General features: G+C 40.8%; 1 protein-coding gene across 3 annotated transcripts in view; it reads left to right on the plus strand.

Moving 5' to 3' along the window:
• Galk2 (galactokinase 2) overlaps positions 1-22,210 on the plus strand; it is a 122,659-nt gene that overhangs the window by 25,072 nt on the left and 75,377 nt on the right. For all 3 annotated transcript variants that reach the window (XM_021156374.1, XM_021156373.1, XM_021156375.2), the window contains exons 3-5: positions 3,748-3,871; positions 9,379-9,469; positions 12,744-12,890. In XM_021156374.1, the coding sequence (XP_021012033.1) occupies positions 3,748-3,871; positions 9,379-9,469; positions 12,744-12,890 (362 nt within the window). The remainder of the gene's footprint in view (positions 1-3,747; positions 3,872-9,378; positions 9,470-12,743; positions 12,891-22,210) is intronic.

Genomic DNA, 22,210 nt, shown 5'->3' on the forward strand with positions numbered 1-22,210 from the left:
GTCCTTCTTGATGTCCTCTACCATCATCATGAGATATGCTTTTAAATTTAGGTCTAGCTTTTCAGGTGTGTTGGGGTTCCCTGGACTGTGTGAAGTGGGAGTGCTGGGTTCTGATGATGGTGAGTGGTCTTGGTTTCTGTTAGTAAGATTCTTACGTTTACCTTTTGCCATCTGGTAATCTCTGGATTTGTTGTAGTTGTCTCTGCTTAGAGATTGTTCTTCTGGTGATTCTGATTACGTTTGTCAGCAGACCTGGGATACAGGCTCTCTCCTCTGATTTTCAGTCGTTAGAGCAGTCTCTGATGACAAGTTCTCCTCTTACAGGGAAGGTGCACAGATATCTGGTGTTTGGACCTCCTCCTGGCCGAAGAAGAAGGCGCAAAACAGGACCTTTCCCAGATGCTGTGTTGCTTTGGCAGGTCACAGAAGCTGTCCGCTTCTGTGGTGCACACTCTCACCTGTGCAGACTAAGTTCCTAAGTTCGGCGGAGTCCCGGATCCAAGATGGCGCTCCCTTCTCCTGAGGCAGAGGTCTCCTGTGCAGGGCGGGACCACTGTCCTGTGGCTGGGAGGGTGCCGGATGTCTGCGGCCCCAAAAGTGTGCTGCCTCAGTGGCTCTGTGGCTCCCGCCTGACCAGAAGCTGTCTGCCTCTGTGGTGCACACTCTCACCTGTGCAGACTCCATTTGGTACTCTTAACAACTGAGCCATCTCACCAGTCTCTTCTTCTATAATTTTGTTGAAGATATTTACTGGCCCTCTAAGATGGAAATCTTCACTCTCTTCTGAACCTATTATCTTTAGCTTTGGTCTTCTCATTGTGTCCTGGATTTCCTGGATGTTTTGGGTTAGGATTTTTTTTTTTCATTTTTCATTTTCTTTGACTGCTGTGTCAATGTTTTCTGCAGTATCTTTTGCACCTGAGATTCTTCTGTCTCTTGTATTCTGTTGGTGATGCTTGCATCTATGACTCCTGGTCTGTTTCCTAGGTTTTCTATCGCCAGTGTTGTCTCCCTTTGTGTTTTCTTTATTGTTCCTATTTCCATTTTTAGATCCTGGGTGGTTTTGTTCAATTCCTTCAACTGTTTGATTGTATTTTCCTGTAATTTTTAAAGGGATTTTTGTGTTTCCTCTTTAAGGGCCTCTATCTGTTTACCTGTGTTCTCTTATATTTCTCTAAGGGAGTTATTTATGTCCTTAAATTCCTCTATCACCATAATGAGATGTGATTATAAATCATAGTCTTGCTTTTCTGGTGTGTTTGGGGTAACCAGGGTTCGCTGTGGTGGGAGAATTGGATTCTAATGATGCCAAGTAATCTTGGTTTCTCTTGCTTATGTTCTTGTGCTTGCCTTTTTCCATCTGGTTATCTCTGGTGTTAGCTGGTCTTGCTGTCTCTGACTTTGGCTTGTCCCTACTGCAAGCCTGTGTGTCAGTACTTCTGGGAGTCCATTTCTCTCCAGGAGGAATTTGGGCATGTAGAGCTATGGTACAGGGTCAGCTCTGGGGTGCAGACAGAGTCCAGAAGGATCCTGTCCCCACCTGATTCTTGGTTCCTGTTTCATGATGGCTCTGTGAGCGTCCCTCTTGGGCCAGGAATTTAGAGGGAAGTGGTAGTCTTACCTGTGCTAGCTGGTATGTAAGCACTCCTGGGAGACTGGCTCTCTCCTCGCAGTATTTGTGTATGTAGCACTGTGGCACAGGATCAGCTCTGGGTGCAGACAGAGACTGGAAGGCTCCTGTCCCAGGTCGCCCCCAGGTTCCTGGGTCCGGAGGGTTCTGGGTGGGTTCCTCTGAGCAGCAGTAGTGGTCTTACCTGTACTCACAGGGCTGTTTGCACTCCTTGGAGGTTTGCTCTCTCCTGGTGCTATTTGGGTATGGAGCTCTGTGGCAGAGGATCTGCTACAGGTGGAGACAGAGACCTGAAGGCTCCCTTAGTTCTTGTGTCTGTTAAATACATTTTTGACAAAGGAAAGTGTTTTCCCTCTTGGTAGGCTGCCATTCTTGCTGGAGCCTTCCAGCAGAACTGGCACCCTAACCTCATATTTAATCATGTGTTTCCTGCTTAGCTCATATTCCTGTCCTCTTGATAATTGGGTAGGAAGATGATTCTGTAGATGAGATCTTCACCTCTGATTGTTAATTTATACATAGTCTTTATTATCTTGTTCTAAAGAGAACATCAACCCAGAAGCAAAAGCCTTGTCAGCTGTAACAATATGTGGAAGAAAAATAGAATTATGAGACAGTATTGTAACCTGCTAATTTCTTGTTTCTTTGCCAATTAATATCTGCCAAAGGGACGATGAGATATAAAAGCCTGTATCAGGAAAACAAAAAGCTTCTTAGCCACAGTGAGATGTTAACCAGCTTGATAATTTACAGAGTCACATGATATAAATTTGGAAAATGATTATTGTTAATTAAAATTATAAAATTGGAAAAACAAGTTTAAGATACAAAGAAGCCTCTAAATTAACAAAATCTAACTAATTACTATGGTTAGCAGAAATTCTTGAATCAAAATGTTTGGTAAAAGGGAACTGAGTATATGTCCACCTAAAGTGTTTTACTTTCTATTAAACGTGATCATATTTTTCCTGTGTGTTAACTGTACATGCAAAATTAATGGGAATGAGAATTTATTTTGGAGCCAACTATGAGTGACATGGCTTGGAAACACAGATACAGTTTATTCTAAGCTCACAGTTCAACAGGGAAACAGTCTGGATACGTTTTATATTAACTGAACAAGGAAACCGCACACCAAGACACTTTTCAGATACATCAGTGAAAATATCAGGCGGGTGTGTAACTCTTGTGGGAAATATTAAAAAGAACAGCAAGTTCCTGCGCTACACCCAGCTACTTTCTGCCCTGGAGGCAGTCGGCAGTCTCACTGCCTGTCTCTAAGCTAGCCTCCACAGTGACTGATCGTGGTCTTCCCAGCTCCGGTTTGCTTGTTCAGTGCTGCCTGTACCTTCTCAGCCATAAACCCCTGTGGTCAGTGGTCCCATATTCCAGTATCCCAGTAAAACAAAACTCGAGAAGCTTATAATTAACCAGTCAGATTAATAAACCAATAAATTCTCAATTCACAATTTGCCCAAACAATAAATTCAGCACCAGTTGATGATACAAGCCCACCTAGATTAGACAAATTATCCCAATTATTTTATTCCTTATGATATTTATAGCTACTTGTGGCTATTTAAAGCTACATGAAATCTGGATCATCTTCCTCTTGCTCCATCTTTCCTCCTCCCTCCCTCTGTCTCCTTTGTCTCCCTTTCTTCAACTCCTTGCTTTACCTCCCTTTTCCCTGTCTAACCACAGGCTTCTTGTTTTATTAATAATTAAATTAATTGGACATGGAAAAGCCTGCTACAGGTAACAGCAAGGTAGAGAAGTCTCAGTTCTAGGCAGCAGATGTTACCGATAGCACTGCTAGCCTTTGGTTGGTGAATGATAGAGGGTCTGCTCTAATATTCCAAAGGATTTCCCAAGTAGCTGCAAAGATACATAGAGCACTGTGTAATGGGTGCCTATTAAGGGGGTTAAGGATGCTTGAGATCATCTGACTTACAACTCCCTGGATTCTACAGTCATTGAGTTTCCAATCAGGCAGTCAGCCCTGAAGCTCCCTCTAAGCCTGGCTTCTCTCCAGCAACTGTTGTTCACAGAGCTTAGCTGAGTTTCTTTTCTTTCCTATGCTAACACAGATAAAACCTGCTTTTTCTCTTGTGTAGGTGAGCACATAGATTACTGTGGATATTCCGTTATTCCCATGGCTGTGGAACAAGACATGTTAATAGCTGTGGAACCTGTGAAAACACATACTCTCCAACTGGCTAATACAGACCCCTTGTATCTGTGAGTATTTAGGATTGCTGGTGGCTACAGAATGTGTGTGTGTGAGTGTGTGTGTGTGTGCATTCATGCATGCTTGAGTGCATGCATAAGCATACAGTAATGTGTTTTAAATGTAGATAAGCTCTAGGAAGAATACTGGATTCCAGCTAACTCATCTACCTGATTGACATTTCTTGCCTGATGTTTACTGGTGTCCTGGTCACTACTTACTGTGTGTCACACTTACCAACCAGCAAGATGGCTCAGGGCTGTTGAATGCCTTTATCTTATTTGATCTCCAGAAACCCATATGATAGAAGAGAGTCCAGTCCTGCAGGTTATTCTCTGATTTCTACACTTGTAGCATGTGTACATGATATATACATGCCTACACTCTTTCTCACACATATACAGTAAATAAATAAGTGAATTAATAAGTGTAAAAAAGGAAGCATTAACTGGAGAGTTGTAATATACTAGACACTGTTATACAAACATGAAAATAACTTTATTCTTGCCCAGACATTATGGATTATCTGCTAAGATAACTGTCTTAATAAGGTCACCTGTATGCTATCTGTCCTTTAATACTATGGCACTGCCTAATTCTCTTGTCAGAGAATCTTACCATGGTGCACAATCATGGCTTACATACCTGTATCCCTCGGTAGGTTTAAGCTCTATGGTTTTATGTTGTGATGTCTGTTTTCTCCAAAGTCTTAGTCTCAGTAAAACACAGTATGAGATAAAATGGATGTTTCTAGTACATATTCTTTGTCTAGTGTTTATTTTTCTATAACGTTAGCAAATCACTTATGTGTATTGAAGTGTATTAACTATCTGTTCAGTCCTCATGGTCATCTTTAAACATATGGTGGGTTACTTTGGTGGATTTTCCAATACTGGGCCAGCTTTGCTTTTTCTGTGTAAGCTTCATCTGTACATTCTGATACCACATAGCAGATGGCTATGATGCGTGATGGCTCACATATAGGGTGATGGCCCCATAGGGATATATGGAGCTGAAAAACTGCTGCTGCTTATAGTATTTGCATTTTAAGCCAAGAATTAATTACTACAAAAGAGTTAAACATTTTTTTTAGCAATTAAAAGGTTTATAAATGCTTGTTTATAAAATATAGAGTCATGTGCAGTAATATCCTTGACCTCCACATTCATTCACTAGCCTACAACTTTCTGTCCTGTATATACACCATTTCCCTTTATGTTAAAGGCCCTATGTCAGTGTGCTGGTTTCAACTGCTTACACTTTTTGTTTGTTTGGTTCAGATACACAAGTACTATCATTGTGCTATAGTCAGCTACCATGTTCGGTATTTTCTTAGTCACTGCAGTGTTGCCGTGAAGAGACACCATGACTAAGGCATATTAAAGAAAGTATTTAATTGAGGGCTTGCTTATAGTTTCACAGTGTTAAACTGAAAATGCAGGGAGTGTGGGGTCATGAAAGCAGGCATGGTCCTGGAGAAGTAGCTGCGAACTTTACATCTCGATCTACAGACAGCAGATTGGGGGCATGGGGTGGAAAGACATTGGCTCAAAGCCACCCCTAGTGACATACCTCCTCCAAGGCCATATGCACTCCAGTAAGGCCATATCTCTTAATCCTTCACCAACTGGAGCTGAAATGGGGGTGGGGGTGGTGTTTACATCAAATCACCACAAGTATAGTAGCATGCTGTATATGTTTGTAATGATGAATATCCCAAATACATGAGTGTGTAGTAGGCTATACCATCTATGTCTGTATAAGTATGCTATACTCTGTATTGTTTATACAATGACAATAGTAGCCAACAATGTTTCATATACTATATCCCTGTTATTAAATGACATGATTATATTATGTGTTTAATTTCCAAATTACAGAAGAAGATATAATTGTCACATTTTATATTGTAATTCTATTTCTATATCTTGGTTACTGAGTAAGCTGACAGCAAACAAGGGGATAGCAGATGTTTCATTTTCCTTGGGTGTATATACCAAACAGAAGGATTCCTGGATGATATGCTAGTTCTGTTTTTAATTATTTGAAGAAACAACACACTGTTTTCCATAATGGTTGTGCCAAATCCCATTCCTACCAACAGTTCAGAAGTGTTCACTTTTCTCAGAACTCCACCAACATTTATCATCTTACTCATACCAGATTCCAATTTTGTAAGATTAATACTTTTTCAAGGTATTACCTTGTTTTGTGTGTGTGTTTCTTATGTTACTGCATTGGCATTATGCATTTGGTGTTATTTGCAGGTTTTTTTTGTTTTGTTTTGTTTTGTTTTACAGCTATATTCTATTAGTTGAAGTATTTGCAGTAATCAAGTGGGACTTGGATGTGGTAGAGATGAGTATGTGGTATAGAACATAATTCCCAGGAACTTTCTATATTTTCCTGAGTGGGATATTAACTGGGATTAAACAGAGGTGTTTGATATCACTACTATACACTGCTGAACTAGCATAGTGTGCTTGAATTTTACCTAATGCAGTTAGGAGATGGATGAAAGCAGCCTAGGAGGGGAGATTAAAGCTGTAAGTGCCTATTAAAGTCAGAGAAGGGCCAGAAAAACAGCGTAGTGAGGAAAAGGATGTGCCAACACACCTGACAGCCTGAGGTCAGTCCTGGGACCCAATATTAGAGGTGAGAGCTGACTCCCACCAGCTTTTGACGTCACACATGCTATGATATGTGGACACATACATAGAAATACAGATAGACACAGAGACACAGGCACACACACACAGATAGACACAGAGACACAGGCACACACACACACATACACACACACACACACACACACACACACACACACACACACACGGGAGGGGGGGGAACTGACTAATTAATTAAAAAGGTCAGTTCTCTAATCATTAATTTAAGAATTCACCTTAGGGCCTTGGAAGAACAAGAACAAGCCCCATCAAAAATCAGTAGATTGAAAGAAATAATTACAATCAAGGAAGGAATTAATGAAATAAAAATTAAAAAATATAATGAATTTATGAAACAAAGAGTCAATTCTTTGAAACAATGAACAAGATCAATAAACTCTTAGCCAAACTAGCCAAAAGAAAGAGAACAAAGGCCCAAATTAATGAAGTAAGAGATGAAAAGGGAGATATGGCAGTAGATACCAGTGAAATTCAGGAAATAGTTGTGATATAATTTAGAACTCTTACATTCTATGATGTTGGAAAATCTGAAAGAAATGAATGAATATGTAGGTACATATAATCTACCTATATTAAATCTGGATGAGATTAACAGCTTATAGAGATTAATAAACAGTGAGATTCAAGCAACAACTAAAAACAAAACAACAGAAAAACCTCAACTAAACAAACAACATTTTCAATTAATAAAGTCCAGACTTGGGTAAGGCCTGTCGCTGAAGATACTACATACTTGTCACAAGACATAGAAATAGCATTGGTTCTGACCAGGAACCTTCCTCCCTGTTGGCTAACTTTCACAGTGGCAGGAGGTGCTGCGTAGGATGCTAGGGGAGAGCTTTCATCAGCAGTCTTACCCAGCTGGGATCCCTGTGCACGACTGGTGTGGGAAGATATGCCCAGGGGTGGAATAGTGGCATAAATGGTATAGGGGTAACCACAGCGGCTCCCTGAGATTATCTGTGGATAACGCAGAAACTCACAGCTGATCCACGGGCAGAGAATAGTGCCAGTGGATAGTTACAAATGGGACTTTGGCATCACACTTCCCTACCCAAGGACCATGGCAGAAGAGAGAGCAGGGAGATTGGAAGAGCCAAATGCTGAAGAGGACTGGGGTAAAATGGGATCGTCTTCTGGATGTGACAGGACTGCTGTGCTCAGGAGCACACAGTAGCTGTGCTTGCCTGCATAGGGTGAAGCTAGTTAACATTCTAGTATGGATCAGTGGGGGTGAGCCCCTCCCACTAACTAAGTAGCTATGGACATCTGATGTTTTCTGGGGAGAAGAGAGTCAATTTTCTTTAAGGATATGGCCCTTGGTAGGTTGACTGTGCTCCATGAATAGCCCCACAGCATGGAATATATGGGAAGCACAAGCTGGACTTGATGGGTTATTAAAAAAGGACACAAAATTAGGTAGGACTGGGGAGGTGAGGGTGGACCTGGGAGGAGTTATGGAGATGTGTGAGGAGGCGAATGTGATCAAAATGCATTGTATGAAAGTCTCAAGGATTAGATATATTACAAACAGTGCAGGCCTACAACTTTTTACCCTTGAACTCCACCAAACCTTTAAAGAAGAGCCAGCATGGATGCTTTCTATTCCAGACAATAGAAAATGAAGGAGGTGGGAAGCCCAAAGTGTTAGGGAAGGCATGTGTAGAACAGAGATAGGAGCAGAGGAGAGTTAGGCTTTTCTGAGGAATTCAGAGAAGCAGACCAACCGGTGAACCAGAAACTTTCTAACAAAGTTCTCATTTTCTTCTTCCAATTAGTAAGTGGCTGCTGGTGATCCTGAGGTAATGAGTAGATACTATGTAAATATCTTGTTTTCATCAAGGTCTTACTTCAGAGGTCTGCTGATAAAACCATTAGCATGCAATACTTTTAAATTTCCATTATTTCTTCAATATTGGTTAATTGATGTACTTTATTAATTATCCCTCCCTCTATGTGTGTGTGTGTGTGTGTGTGTGTGTGTGTGTGTGTGAGANAGAGAGAGAGAGAGAGAGAGAGAGAGAGAGAGAGAGAGAGAGAGAGAGAGAGAGAGAGATGTGGATGCATGGCATGCATTCTATAGCACAATTGTGGAACTCAGAGGACAGTTTTGTGGAGTCAGTTCCTGTCTTTTCTCATGTGGGTTCTAGGGATCAGGTTGTTAGCATCTCACTGAGCTTGGCCTTTTATTATGAAAAATAATTTCCCCTTTTCTTCCTTTATCTGCTTATTCACTTGTAACTTTATATCAGTGTAGACTCACAATAGGTCATGACTCTTTAAAATAAATTTTGTTTGTTATTTATTTTTCTTAAATCATACAGCTAGATGGTCAAATTGATGGCTATCAGAGAATGTGGAGAAAGAGAACTTGGAGACCGTCCATTTCACCAGGGCCTCTGTCTGGTAGCAGGCGCAGAGGATAAAGCACTCATGTATTTATACTAGCTAAGAAGCACTAACCTGAGAGAGAAAAATGGGTGTAGATGATGCTGAAGTATGTTGTTTCCTAGCTGTTTCTGGAAATAAAAAGGGCCAGTTAGAGGTAGATTGGTCAATAAGGCTACTACAACTTTCTTTCTTAGTTTTAGCATCTGGAGGTGTCCACTGTTGGAGACTGAGATACACATTTAAGTAAATAGAAAAGGAGACTCACATAAATAAAGAAAATATCTAATTAAAAAAAATAAAAGAAGGGGAAAAAAGAAAAAGAAAGAAAGGAGACTCGGTATCGTTGTCCTGTCACAAGAGGGCAGCAGTCAGCCATTGATTTTTTTTTTTTTTCCTCTCAAGGCGTACAGACTTAAATTAATGTGTCTTGTTTTTTTCAGAGACTTCAGTACTACAGCTAATAACATCTGTATCGACAAGACCAAACCTCTATGGCACAACTACTTCCTGTGTGGCTTTAAGGGAATTCAGGTAAATCGATGCTTACTAGCTATTGGGATTATAGCACATAATGTTATTATGTTATGTCATGTTATTCCAGATTGACTCGCCCATGGTTTTCATCTCCTTTTAGTACTGATGCTTTTCTTGTATTTTGCTGACTTCTGTTTCAAGGCCGGGGGGGGGGGGGGGGGGCGTGGGGGAGGGGATATGATTGCCTCTGGGTTGTGCTCACAGGAGTGGTCATAGTCTTTTGTTCGACTGGCTATGCACCATTAAATACACCTTAGAGAGAGATTGTCCTAGTATTTACATTCTGTTCTTGGGATGTGCAGGAGTATACTGGAATGGACTTAGAGTTGAGCAGCCATGGGTTTGAATATGGGCATAATCCAGCTTTGTTAATTTGAGTTCAATCTTGGCTTTATCTGTGAAACAATGTCACTGCTATTCAATGAGGAGTGCTTGCAGGGCATCACTTTGCTGGGACCTTTAGGCATTTGGGGATGGTAGCCAGCATTGTTATTGCTTGTCCAGGTGAGAATAAAAGGGTGAAGGTCTTACTGTGAGTAGTTTCTCAGAAACATTGACTTAATCTTAATGTCATAGCTTCAGTGCTGTGTGTAAGACCAGGACAGTGCGGTATTGCCACTTTCTCTCACAATTAGGAGAGTAGGAAGCGCAGAGAGAAAACCAATACTTGCTGTTTTCAGAACCACTCCTGTGTTTCTTTTTGTGTTCTTAATTTTAATTTCTAATAATTAAAAAACCAATCTACTTATTTTCATTATATGCCTGTGGGTGCTTTGCCTGCATGTGTGTCTGCATCACTTGGGTGTCTGGCACCCATAGAGGTCAAAAGAGGGCATCAGGTCCCCTGGGACTGGAGTGACAGACTGTTGTTAGCTACTCTGGGAATTGAACCCAGGTCCTCCTCCTCTAAGAGCAACAGATGCTCTTAACCACTGAGCCATCTCTCCAGCCCCTTAACTTTTATTTTTTAAATTAACATTCATTCAATAATTACTTTAGTTTTAGTGAGTCTTGTGATATATCATAGATTAAGAATATTAAGAAATAATTTTTTTGTCTTCGTGATTCAAAAGGAAACTAATAAGCATACTTTTCTGTTTGTTTGTTTGTTTGTTTGTTTGTTTGTTTTGAGAGCTTATGATCCAAGTGGCCTGGAGGGTCCTATCTGAAATTGTCACAAGCAGCTTAGGACTCAGTGACATAGTCTTATAGAAGCCCGTCAGGGTAACTTGGGATGTGTAGTCCTGGGCTTTTGTCATGGAGGTCTGGTCTAGGAGTGCAGCATTAATTTCTTGAGAATGTGGCTTTTTTTCAAGACACATGGTAGTAACTTCTGGGAAAAGTTATTGGCCTGTTTTAAATCTTCAAATCATTTGGATTGTCATCCACATTAGTGGGAATTAGGGTATTTGGAAGCATTGGTCAGGCAAATGCAATCTGACCTTGCTTGTAACAACATGCCTGTTTAGTATCATATGGTAAAGTGACACCCCTCTCTCTCTCCTTCTCTTTCTCTCTCTCCCTCTCTCTCTCTGTATATGTATATATGTATATATAGTATATTTTTGTATTATTTTGGATAGAGGCTTAAAATCTTCTTCTTTGGTTTGACAACTTATGTGCAAAAACACAGGTTTCTTCAATGACCTTTTGGCAGAAAAGTAATTTCAATGTTAGCAGTCCAGAAACCTTCCAATTAAAATACTAGAAAGTTCCAAGGGATAGTCTGTTTATGTGAAATTGAACATGTTATCCTTTTGGGATAAAGCTACTGCAATGTTTGGCACAACTCAGTTGGATTTTTCAGTCTGCTGTTACTGTTGAATTTAAACATTGCGTGCTAAGTTTGTAACTATGATTCACATCCAAGACAGTCTGTGGATCAGTTTATGGTTAAATATATAGTGTTCCCCAAGGACTGCTGCCTTTGAGTGGGCTGCCTAATGTTCTGTACAGCGGGGCGTTGGCAATGGCACGTCTTCAGTGTATAATTTGTTTGTGTTTCTGGAAGGAGATTTTTAGATGACTTGGAATCAGGAGGTACATCCAACTGAATCTTTTCTTTTGTGGCCCATGATTTTTGCCAAGGAAGAAAAAAAAATAGACAAAAAATTAAGGACAAAAGCAGATTTTATTTGCAGCATTTTGCTCCTTTGGTTAGTCTAATTTGCTTATTGAATTTTTCCCTAGAAGAAGATTATGATGAAATGCATAATTAGGTAATGTAGTCGTTTCTAAAACTTTGGTCTTGAATTATCTGAGAAATTTCTGAAGAAGACCATTCTTTTCCTTGAGAAGGAGGAGGGCGGGGTTTATTTTAATCCTAAATAATGAAGATTATAATATGATATCACTTCCCAATTCAAGTCTTACAGGTCAGTTCAAATACATTAGAGATTTCTACCTTTAACTCAGAGTCCAATTTGGTTGGTCTTTCCTGTTTGTAAAAATTTCCCTGCCTTCTTTTGGGGGGCATTTAATATCATTTATATATAAATTCTAATCTGGCTGTCTTTGAAGCTACTAGATGTTAAATTGCATTAATAACTCCAGTAAAACCTCTGAATTTCCTTACATAGCTGGCAGGCATTTAAATTTAAACATGGTGACATTGGTGGCCCCAGTTTTCACAGCAGTGGAGAAGTCAGTTAAGACTCAGAGTCTTGGGTCTCACTCTAAGCATTCTTTGCATGGGGACAATTTCAGAGTCTTGGGTCTTCAAGTGTTCTTTGTGTAACCTTGGGAATTTTTTTTTAACCTCCTAGTGCTTAGGTTTTTTCTTGATAAAAAAATGGAGCTGGTAGGGTGGGAGCTCTTTTTCTTCACAGAGCCTCCTGAGGCCAGCTATCCTGGAAACAGCTGCTGTTGGGTTAGACTTTATACAAGATGCTGCAGGGCTAAAGCTCAACCTGCTCCCCATCACTAGGGATCTCCTGCCTCTCTGGACGACTTGAATTGTAATTGCTTTATGGTTTTTCTATACTTGTTCAAATCAGTTGATATTCAAAGAAAAGTCATTTGAGGCAATTTAGTTAAGTGAATGAGTAGCTTTTTGTTGAAAAAAGAGGACTCATCCCCAGATGAGAGGGCTGAGCCATTAGATCAGATGGCAGGTGTAGCTCCCACTGGAATGATTCACCCCAGTTACTGCAAAAGCTTTGTGTGTGTGTCGTACAGTTTTCCCCTCTGTGGACTGATAGCAGTTTCTACTGCTTCTTGGGTCCAATACTGAAATGACTATTGGCATTTTTTTTTTTTTTAACATTCTTAGGAACACTTTGGCCTTAGTAAGCTGCCCGGAATGAATTGCCTGGTAGATGGAAATATACCCCCGAGTTCGGGCCTCTCCAGCTCCAGTGCTCTGGTTTGCTGTGCGGGGTTAGTGACTCTCACAGTGCTGGGACTGAGACTTTCCAAGGTAAGCACCGTGATGGTAACCTCATAAGACCTCCATGACAGCATCTGCTTCGCAAAGTCAGACTGTCTTCCTCAACACCAAAAAATACACCTGTCTTAACTGGAAAGGAAAAACCAACATCTGTGGGAAGTGTCTTAATCTAATATGTTCTGCCTGTGGTCGCTCACTCTAGTGTTGTTGCTAGTGACTGGCCAGCCAGTCAACAGGGCTGTATGACTGTAGTGAGGTACTCTTGGATTATATATGAAGCTTTGACAATATACATTCAGAGTAAGACATTTTAGGTTTCATAGTTGGGCCTGTTTTTGTTCTGTTTTTTAGTTTTTGTTCTTTGTTTTCACCTAAAACCTTAAGTACTGACAGGCAATGGGCAGGAAGGATAGAGAACAGTTAAGAAAGGAGCCAAGTATGTCCTCGTTAATACCCAGTATATGTGGGTTAGTCGCCTGGGTGTCCCGTTCAAGGAGGAAGTGTGTACCTTAAGGAGACAGAAATTCCACCTGAGGTCAGGAAGCCTTCACAAATTTGCATAAATCTCTGGTTTTCCAGCTTGGAGCAGTTGAGCTTAGATTTAATTAGTACATGAACATTCTGCTTCAGGTGAGATGTTATTGCAGGTTCTTTTCAACCAGCGGTTCTCAACCTTCCTAATGCTGCGACCCTTTAATACAGTTCCTCATGCTGTGGTGACCCCTATCCATAAAATTATTTTCATTGCTACTTCATAATTGTAATTCTGCTAATATCATGAATTGTAATACAAATATCTAATAAGGGGGAGATATGATATGTGACCCCCCCCCCAAAGGGATCTCAACCCACAGACTGAGAACCACTCTGTTAAACCCATGCGTGTAAACTGAAGTTCACAGATGGTTTGGGAATGACAACGTAAGAGGCAGACTAAAAGGTAGAAAGCTAGCCATATGATTAGTTTGTAAAAAGTGTGTTTAAATTTTTATAGTGAAAATTTTACACATGGGGAAGGGAGACATAAAAGAGAAAACTTTCCTTGCTATAAACAGGCTTTTTCATGGGATGTTTAGCTTGCTCACTGCAATAGTACTTGTTTTTTTGTTTTGTTTTGGTTTTGAGGAGAGAAAGAAAAAAATCTAGATGGGAGCTATGCCGTCTCTGGAACAATCTTTAATCTGATAGTTTAATAAGTATTTAACAAAATATCCAACACCAACAGTTAAAGGGAGAAGACTCATTTGGGCTCAGTTTCAGTGGTTTCAGGCCAGGATTGACTGGCTACATTACTGAAGATCTGTGTATGGCAGAATGTGGGACACAAGGCACAGGGCAGGATGAAGCAAAGACAAGGAGAAGGGATAAGAATGCAAGACATTAGATATTCAGCTTAAGGTCCATGCGGGACAGAATCAGTAGGATGTGGGCACTGATCAGGTGTGAGCTAGAGGCCAACAAAGAGTCAAGGATTCTGTTCAAGTTTCTGAACGTGATGCCTTGCAATAGGCTTCTAAATGGCACTCTGGCCTGAGGTGAAGCTAAGTGTTGGGTATGAGGAACCTAGGCAAACAGGGCCTAGGCATACAGAGTCTAGGCATACAGAGCCTAGGCATGCAGAACTACTCAATCTTTACTTGTGAACTAATTCTTCTAACTGCCAGGCTCTTTTGAAGATCATGAATAATATAACTAACTCAGTTTTTAGAGAGGATCTCTTTATGTATCTCAAGCTATCCCCCAGTTCACAACCCTCCTGCGGGTGAAGTTTCCTCCTGCTGGGGAAGACATGCATTATAGCAGAGTAGAGGTAGAGACAATCAGGGTTCAGCGCTGGGGAACAAGTGTGAGCGAGGCCTGAGCCCTGTTGTTGTCTACTGAAGAGAAAGAAGAGTTGTCCAAGAGGTAGGGAAAAGAGAAAGGATGAACGGCATAGACAAGGAAGACAATTCTTCATGATGTGAGTGGCAGGGTCAGCTGCTACCAAGAGGCCAAGAAGGTAAGGCCTTTGTAGTTTCCATGTCATATACCAGGGATGGGCTGCAGGCTCTATGGGAAGTAGGAAAAGAGGAGTGTTCATTAGATATGAAAGTCCGTCGATGCATACAAAAAAGGGATGGCTTTGTCTAGAGGGAGGGCTGAAGTCAAAGACTTCACTTTTATATAATTAAATTTATTATTATTATTATTTATTTTGAGACAAGGTTTTTCTGTGTGGCTCTGGCTGTCCTGAAACTCACTCTGTAGACCAGGCTGGCCTCGAATTCAGAAATTATCCTGCCTCTGCCTCCCAAGTGCTGGGATTAAAGGCGTGCACCACCACTGCCCAGCAATTAATATTATTTTTAATGCCTAGTCAAGTGCGGTGGAGAGAATGGGGCAAAGTGTTTCATTTTTATTTTTATTTTTTTAAGGGGAGGATTGGTAAAGCTTACTATTCTTTTTCTGACCCTTGATATAACTATCTGAGGGAAAAGCAAAAAAATATAAAAGAGAACACTTGAACTTTTAGAATTCAATTTGGCTCTCTCTATCTCCCCACTTAAGAAATAGCAGATGTGTATATTTAAAGTACTGTCTGAGCCCAGTGCTCTTACCCAGAGGAAGGGCATGTGCACCATCCTACTTCCTGATGCTCTACACAATCCTGACCGCACACCTGCCGCTCATATTTGTTACGGAGCAGAATCGTGAAGAGGGGTTTGCTGGTGGTGGTTGTTGTGTTCTCTTGCTAAGATAAGACACAATCTTGACTGAAAGAAAATGGTATAATTTTCTCAGAGTCTTTAAGTGCCAACTCTACATGTGGCTCTTAACATCATCAGAGCACAAGAATTCAGTGGACTGTAGATATGAGATAGTTCAAAATCTTCCTTTGTATTAGCATTTCCATTAGTACCCTGGTGAGAACCACATAGTGCACAGAATAAAAATGAGCTCAATAAAGGGAGTGTTTATAGAGTTACCAGTTTGGGGAATGGTCTAGGAAGGGCTCCTGGGCTAGATGCCACATGGTTCAGGAGCAGCTTTGGAGCCTCACTGTTGAAGTCTAGCAACAAGGGAATGAATGCTAGGGTAACAGGAATGGGAATGACAAAGAGGGTTGTGAATGGAGAAGATGTCTGCAGAGGGCCATCTCCTGGGGCCAGAGCATACTGGGGGAAGCAGGGGCTGGGGAGAGAGACAAGGATAATAAGCGTGTTTCCTAAGGATACCAGGGCCTGCAGGGATCCGTGACTGAAGCTATTCCAGCTATTCACATTGAATAGGTCCTGTTTCGCTGCACTCATTATAAGTAGATGTGGAAATTATTAATTCATTAATAAGCTGAAGTTTTCTGGGTGGAGGCTAGTGCAACAAAATGCCCCCTGAAGCTAGACTCCAGAGAGTGGAAGTTATGAATGGCAGTGGTAAGTGCTAGCAAAGCAGGCAGCACAGTAAAATACTCAGGGCAAGGGAAGGCATTGGCTTTCCTGAGTTCAGGATGTCAGAATGAAGGTACATCCTCTCTTTCACCATCCTGTACTCAGTCTCTGAAGGAGGGAAATTAAGAAGCATAAACACAAGTTCTATCTTTGATAAACCTGAAACCACAAAACACAAAGATGGAAAGTGGATGAGAGAATGGTTGCATGACTTAGCAGAAGGAAGAAAGGTCAAAGCTAAGTGCCATGGGGAGGAGACATAGATAGAAGCAAGCTGACTCATCCTAGTCTCAGGGAAGGATAGAAAGAAAGCAGGGTGGAATGACAGGGTGGTGTGGTGTGGTGTGGTATGGTGTGGGGCAGTGTTCTTTTTTGAAAACTAGTTAGAACCTTGAAGCTCTGTCTTACCTGGGACCATCCCAGCCTATGTGCACCGAAAGGTCCCTGGAGAAACATGGGGTACTTTCTGAATTGAAGGACCCTGATCCTCAAGATAGGCAAGGCTGCAAATGGATTTGGTAACTGGGAAATAACATGCTATTTTGCTTCTGAACAGTGAAGTTTCTAGTTCTCAATGCTCAGGTCAGCTTCAGCACACTGGCAGCCTTGTCATCTCACACCTTAGCAAGAGTACCAGAATGTACTCGGAGGGAATGTAATGGGCCCATGACATGCAGTGTGATCCTGTCACGGTGATTTCCAAAGCTTTGTGATTACTGACTCACTCTGAACTATGGTAAGGCATCTAAGGATAGTCAGATTTTGGAAGAAAACATCTCAAATAAAACAGACAGAATAAAAAGGAGAACACAAGGATGAATAGGGTCAACAATGCTGATAGGAAAGGAGACATTGTGTCTTCAGACTGATGAGACTATGCTAAACTAAGTGCCTGGTTAAAGAACAGACACTAAGACCTTTCATCTATGGAAAATGTAATCACTAACATAAAGTTCAGTAAGAGGATTGGAAAATTATCTGGTAGCATAGGAAAAAAAAGAACAACTAATAAATGAGTGAAAAATAAGAAAATGTGTGAATCAGTTCCAGAAAATTCCAACTATTTAGAAGTAGCAGTGAAAGCAGCCACTAGAAGCAACAGTGTTACCCCAGTGACAATGTGTTTAAATGCAGTTAAAACCAATCACAAGTTCTGTTTTTGATAAACCAAAGAGACATAAGTAATTCTTTGAGATTTGGTCTTTTGCTATGTATTGTGATGCTAAATACTGGCCCCTAAGGTTGCCCACAGGGATGAGAGAATCTGCACAGCACACAAAGTAACACTATGTGACCTTGCTCCTTAGTTTAAAACTATTGATTGAATAAAGATGCCAACAGTCTGTAGCTGGGCAGAAGAGAGATAGCTTCCTCATACCCTAAATATATAAAATGTAATATTTAAAAAGGGCTGCCTGGTATTTGCATAATAAACAAGGAAGGCCCGGCCAAAGCTGCTACTGGGAAGTTTAAACTCAAGAGCTAAGAGTGAAGGCTGAGGAGCTAGAAGGGTAAGAAAGGCGAGACATTATAGGCAGAGGGTCAGGGAGGGACATGCTCCTCAAGATGGGCATTGGACACAGCAATGGTCTTAAAATGTCAGCGGATTTTAAACTGCCCTTTCAAATGAAATACTCAGCTGTGAGGATAGAGTAGAACACTGTGAGATAGACTAGTGACACTGGAAAGCTGGAGGCATGGAACCTCCCCAAACTTGGGAGCAAACTAAGAAAAAAGACAACCTGGGAACTAGGAAATGAAAACCTAGTAGGTCAGATATTGTCCTGTAGGTCAGAATCAGCACAGAGCAAGCCAAAAGTGGGATGTGGGAGAAACAGAACTTGCACACTTTACCCATCAAAACAAGTGCTCTAACTTAACCACGAGCAGAAATGGGTTGGGAGATTTTCTAGTGCTTGTGTAGGGCTTGAGGATGCTTCCATGGATAATGAAGCTATTAGGCACTTATTAAATACAAGAAGAACAAAAAGATGAGACATGCAAGAGTTTTTGAAGTGTTTGATGTATACATAAGCAATAGTCCCAATAATTGACATAAGGAATAAAGTTTTTGATCAAGATTTTCAGCATAACTTCATTGAAGAAGGTGGGAAGGATAAGGGAAGGTAGCTTAAAGAGAGGCCAAGTCCTCATTCTCTGTACTAGGGCAACAGTTATAGATGAAGTGGCTGGGCATGGTGGCATGCATCTTCAACTCCAGTACTAGGGAGGCAGAGACAGGCAGATTTTTGTGTTTGAGGCTAGCTTGATGTACGTAGAGAGTTCCATGCCATCCAGGAACTCTACATAGTAAAACCCTGCCCCCCCCCCAAAAAAAAAAGAAAAAAGAAAAAAAAAACGAAAAGTTTAGGTTAAAAGAATCCAATCATTTGGTTCTTTGAAGCCTGAATAGAGTAGAAAGTACTCGGCCACTGAGAAGAAGGGTGAGAACTTCTCGCCCACTGAGAAGGGTGAGAACTTCTCGACTACTGAGAAGAAGGGTGAGACCTGGAGGCTTTTGGTTCTAAGCCTCTGTGCTCTCTTTGTTCCTTTAGATTATGTGCGTATCACCCTTTGGTAAAAGTGAAGACTGGGAAGGAGAAATGAGAAGCCGAAGAGGAATAGAGGCAATGGGGAGCCTGAGTGACCAGGAACCCAGAGAGCCTGGGAGAAGAGGCACAATGGGACCTAACTAAAAACCTTCCTTTGAAGGTTGTAGTCCATTGACATAGGTGTTGAAACTTGTACTTGGTATCAAGAATCCTGTTTGTGAATGGTGAAACACACACTATTTCCCCAGGAACAACACTGGGTCTATGAGGGGTGCTTCCAGGGAAGATAGACTTTTCAGGCACTGCATAAATGGAGATAGTGACTCAGGAGGTATCTATCCAACACTGCATGCCAGGCTTTGCTGTAGACATCAGAGATAAAATTATACAAATCAAGGAAATCATGCTCTTGTGAAATTTCCATGTTAGTGAAAGGCCTTGGATAATAAGTTTAGAGATGTACCCATTTGGTATAGGTACCCATACACCCAGTAAGTGTAGAGGTGAACACCGAGTCTACCCAAATGCTTTGAGGAAACAAAAGTTCCATCAGCAGGGGAAGCTGTTGTTTGGATAGGGAGGCTTTGAAGGGAGACCTGAGGGAGTGACTGAAAAGAGGCAGGTGGAAGAGAGGTGCAAAGAAGTTTGTCCTCACCCAGGAGGAGCAAGACCCCTGAGGGGGCCTGAGTGAGGGACAGAGTGGTGGGAGGTAAATTGCGAGGTGTCTTGGTGATATATGGTGCAGAACTGTCCTCTGGCTGAAAGCCTGCAGGGGGACTCTGAGCTATGGACAGCAAGATGCCCTACACTGGCTCTGTCCCTCAGGAGTGCCCTACATCCATGGGATGAAGTGCTACTCAAGGGAAATGGCAAAAGCTCTTCTGGCACTTCATGCTTCTCGTAGAATGTGACCACCTTGGAATTCCATCTTAGACCCATTAGGATGCTTAATATCAAAAACACAAGTCCAGCTTATGCTGGCGAGGATGTGAAGCAACAGGAACACTCCTCCAAGACTGAACATCCATTATACAAGATGTCAAGTATTTTACTTGTAAATAGTGTTGAATCTGGTTCCTGGGTATGGTTAAACAAAGGATTTCACACAAAAGCCAGTTCTGCTTTCAAGTATCTGGAGCAGCCCAAGGCTATTTTAAGCCCTCTGGCCCAGACTTACCCACACTGGTCAGCTGAGGCCTAGGATCGTATGTAGCTCATGAAATTCCCATTAACAACTCTGATTTACAGGGATGCTTTCTAGTTGCTTAAGTCTCAGAAGATGGAGTTGCTTGTTTCGGGAATAAATTAGTCACATAGGCACACAGTGATGTTCTTTTCTTTTCTTTTCTTTTCTTTTTTGGAGGTTGGTATTATAACATTTATTAATGTTATGGGTTAATAGAAACAGCAAAGGACCAAAGAACTAAAATGCAAGCTATGTAAAATCCCAACCAAACCCCAGAAGTGTCTAATGTATTCATTCATCAGCTAACTAAAAGCCCAAGAAAGACAAGTCACCCAATATTATAAAGTACTGCAAAACAATTGGCAATTTTCAGTTATCAAAATTTTGGATTTTGCACTTTGTATCATTTTCTCAATCAAGAAAAACATTCTTTTGAATGTAATATAACATACATATAAAACAAGATAGAAAAATACATTATAAACTTGTAACAATGGCTGTAAATACATTATCTTACATGTTTCTCATAGGCAATAGGTTGGTTATGGTACATACACAGCATGAAACTACTAAGATAATAAAGAATAGACAAAAAAAATACATGTCAGCTGTATGGTAACATATAAGCGACACTTCCATCTACCCACGCTAAAAAATTACATAATATTGTCAGGAAAAAAAGTCTTAAAAACTACATACTTTAATAAGAAAAAAAATTCAAGAGTGGTAATACTGAGAACCAGGGCATTCAGAGATTCCAGATTTTCAGTTGACTCAAAACACAGTCAACTAAGTTTTCAAAAGTTTGTTCAGAGCCAGCATTACTCATGAATGTCACGTGTCTATTGCTGATCAGTGTTTTGAGGGTTGAAACCCTGTATGGGACCCACTGAAGTTCCCAGGAAGTAAGATATTTAAGGTTCTGTAGCACATGCATTCAAGTCTCTATCTTGCCCTCTTATAGGGGGCATTTCCTTTGCTCTCTCTCTCTCTCTCTCTCTCTGATGTGTGTGATATATAGGTATAGCTACATTTAAGGCAAATATTTCTTGGCCTTTGGGATGAGATGTTAAGCTTAAATGTCTACATTATAAAATAAAAAGAATCTGACACACAAAAGGGTCAAGTAAAATTTGGATGCTTTAATAATAGTTTGCTATATAATATAGAAAAACCAGCAGCCAGTTTGCACTGTCACTAACCATTATGCTTCCGAGTCCACAGAAGGACAGCGCTGCAGTTTGTTTAGAATAACAGGAACCTCATCCACATAAGAGAGGAAAATAGAAGTTGAAACATTCCAGCCAGATGTTGACTGCTAATGTGGCAGCAGCTGGCCTCTAAGAAGACGGTAACTCCAGAGCAATCTTGGAAAAAAAAAATCCCTTAATTAAGTGTTGAACATGGACTAAAGCCATGTGCTCACTGTACAAAACCCAGGAAGCTTCAATGTCAGCCATGGGTGGCCTGGATTTAAATAGGTTTGACGTTTTAAGTTAATGTAAATACAAAACCATCCACATTGCTTTATCCATAAAATGAGCCCTTTTCGGTTTTAGGGCAGGGTGTTTGAGTCTTTGGTTTTGGTCTTTGCTGAGAGGAAGAGTGGGGCCTGAATCATTTATTTACTGATTTGGATTCCCTTGGGTGATATGACTAAGCGGTGTGTCCCAGAGGTTGTTTAGGTCACCCCACCTCTGTGTTTCCATCCTCAGACTCAGACTCATGTTTACCTTTAGCATAAAGGAAAGCAAACAAGAACAATTGGGAAGGGTGGACTGGAGGAATGTGGGTCACTTTTGCCATGTAGTTTGAGATAATTACCATTGAAAATTTGTATGCTCTAAGCTTTGGCTGTGATGATTTGGTTGTAATGACAAGATCCTTGTCATTAATAGACTACTGTGTTTTAAGGCCTCCATGCTTTGATTTGTATGCAACAATCCGTTAAATATTATCCAGTATTTAAAGGGTTAATTGGAATTGTGCAGGCCACAGATATTAAATATTCACATATATTTACTACTTTTATTCTATGGATGGGAAATATCCAAATGACAAAAAATTAGTATAGATACCCTGAAGTTGAAAATTCTAGTTTCTTTGGAAAGTTAGTTATATCAAATGATTGTTTGCTGGGGCACACAGGTGAAAAGCAGACATATGAAAGGATGTTTTCCTTTCGCA

This window comes from Mus caroli, chromosome 2, assembly GCF_900094665.2.
Source record: "Mus caroli chromosome 2, CAROLI_EIJ_v1.1, whole genome shotgun sequence".
NCBI classification, from domain to species: Eukaryota; Metazoa; Chordata; class Mammalia; order Rodentia; family Muridae; genus Mus; species Mus caroli.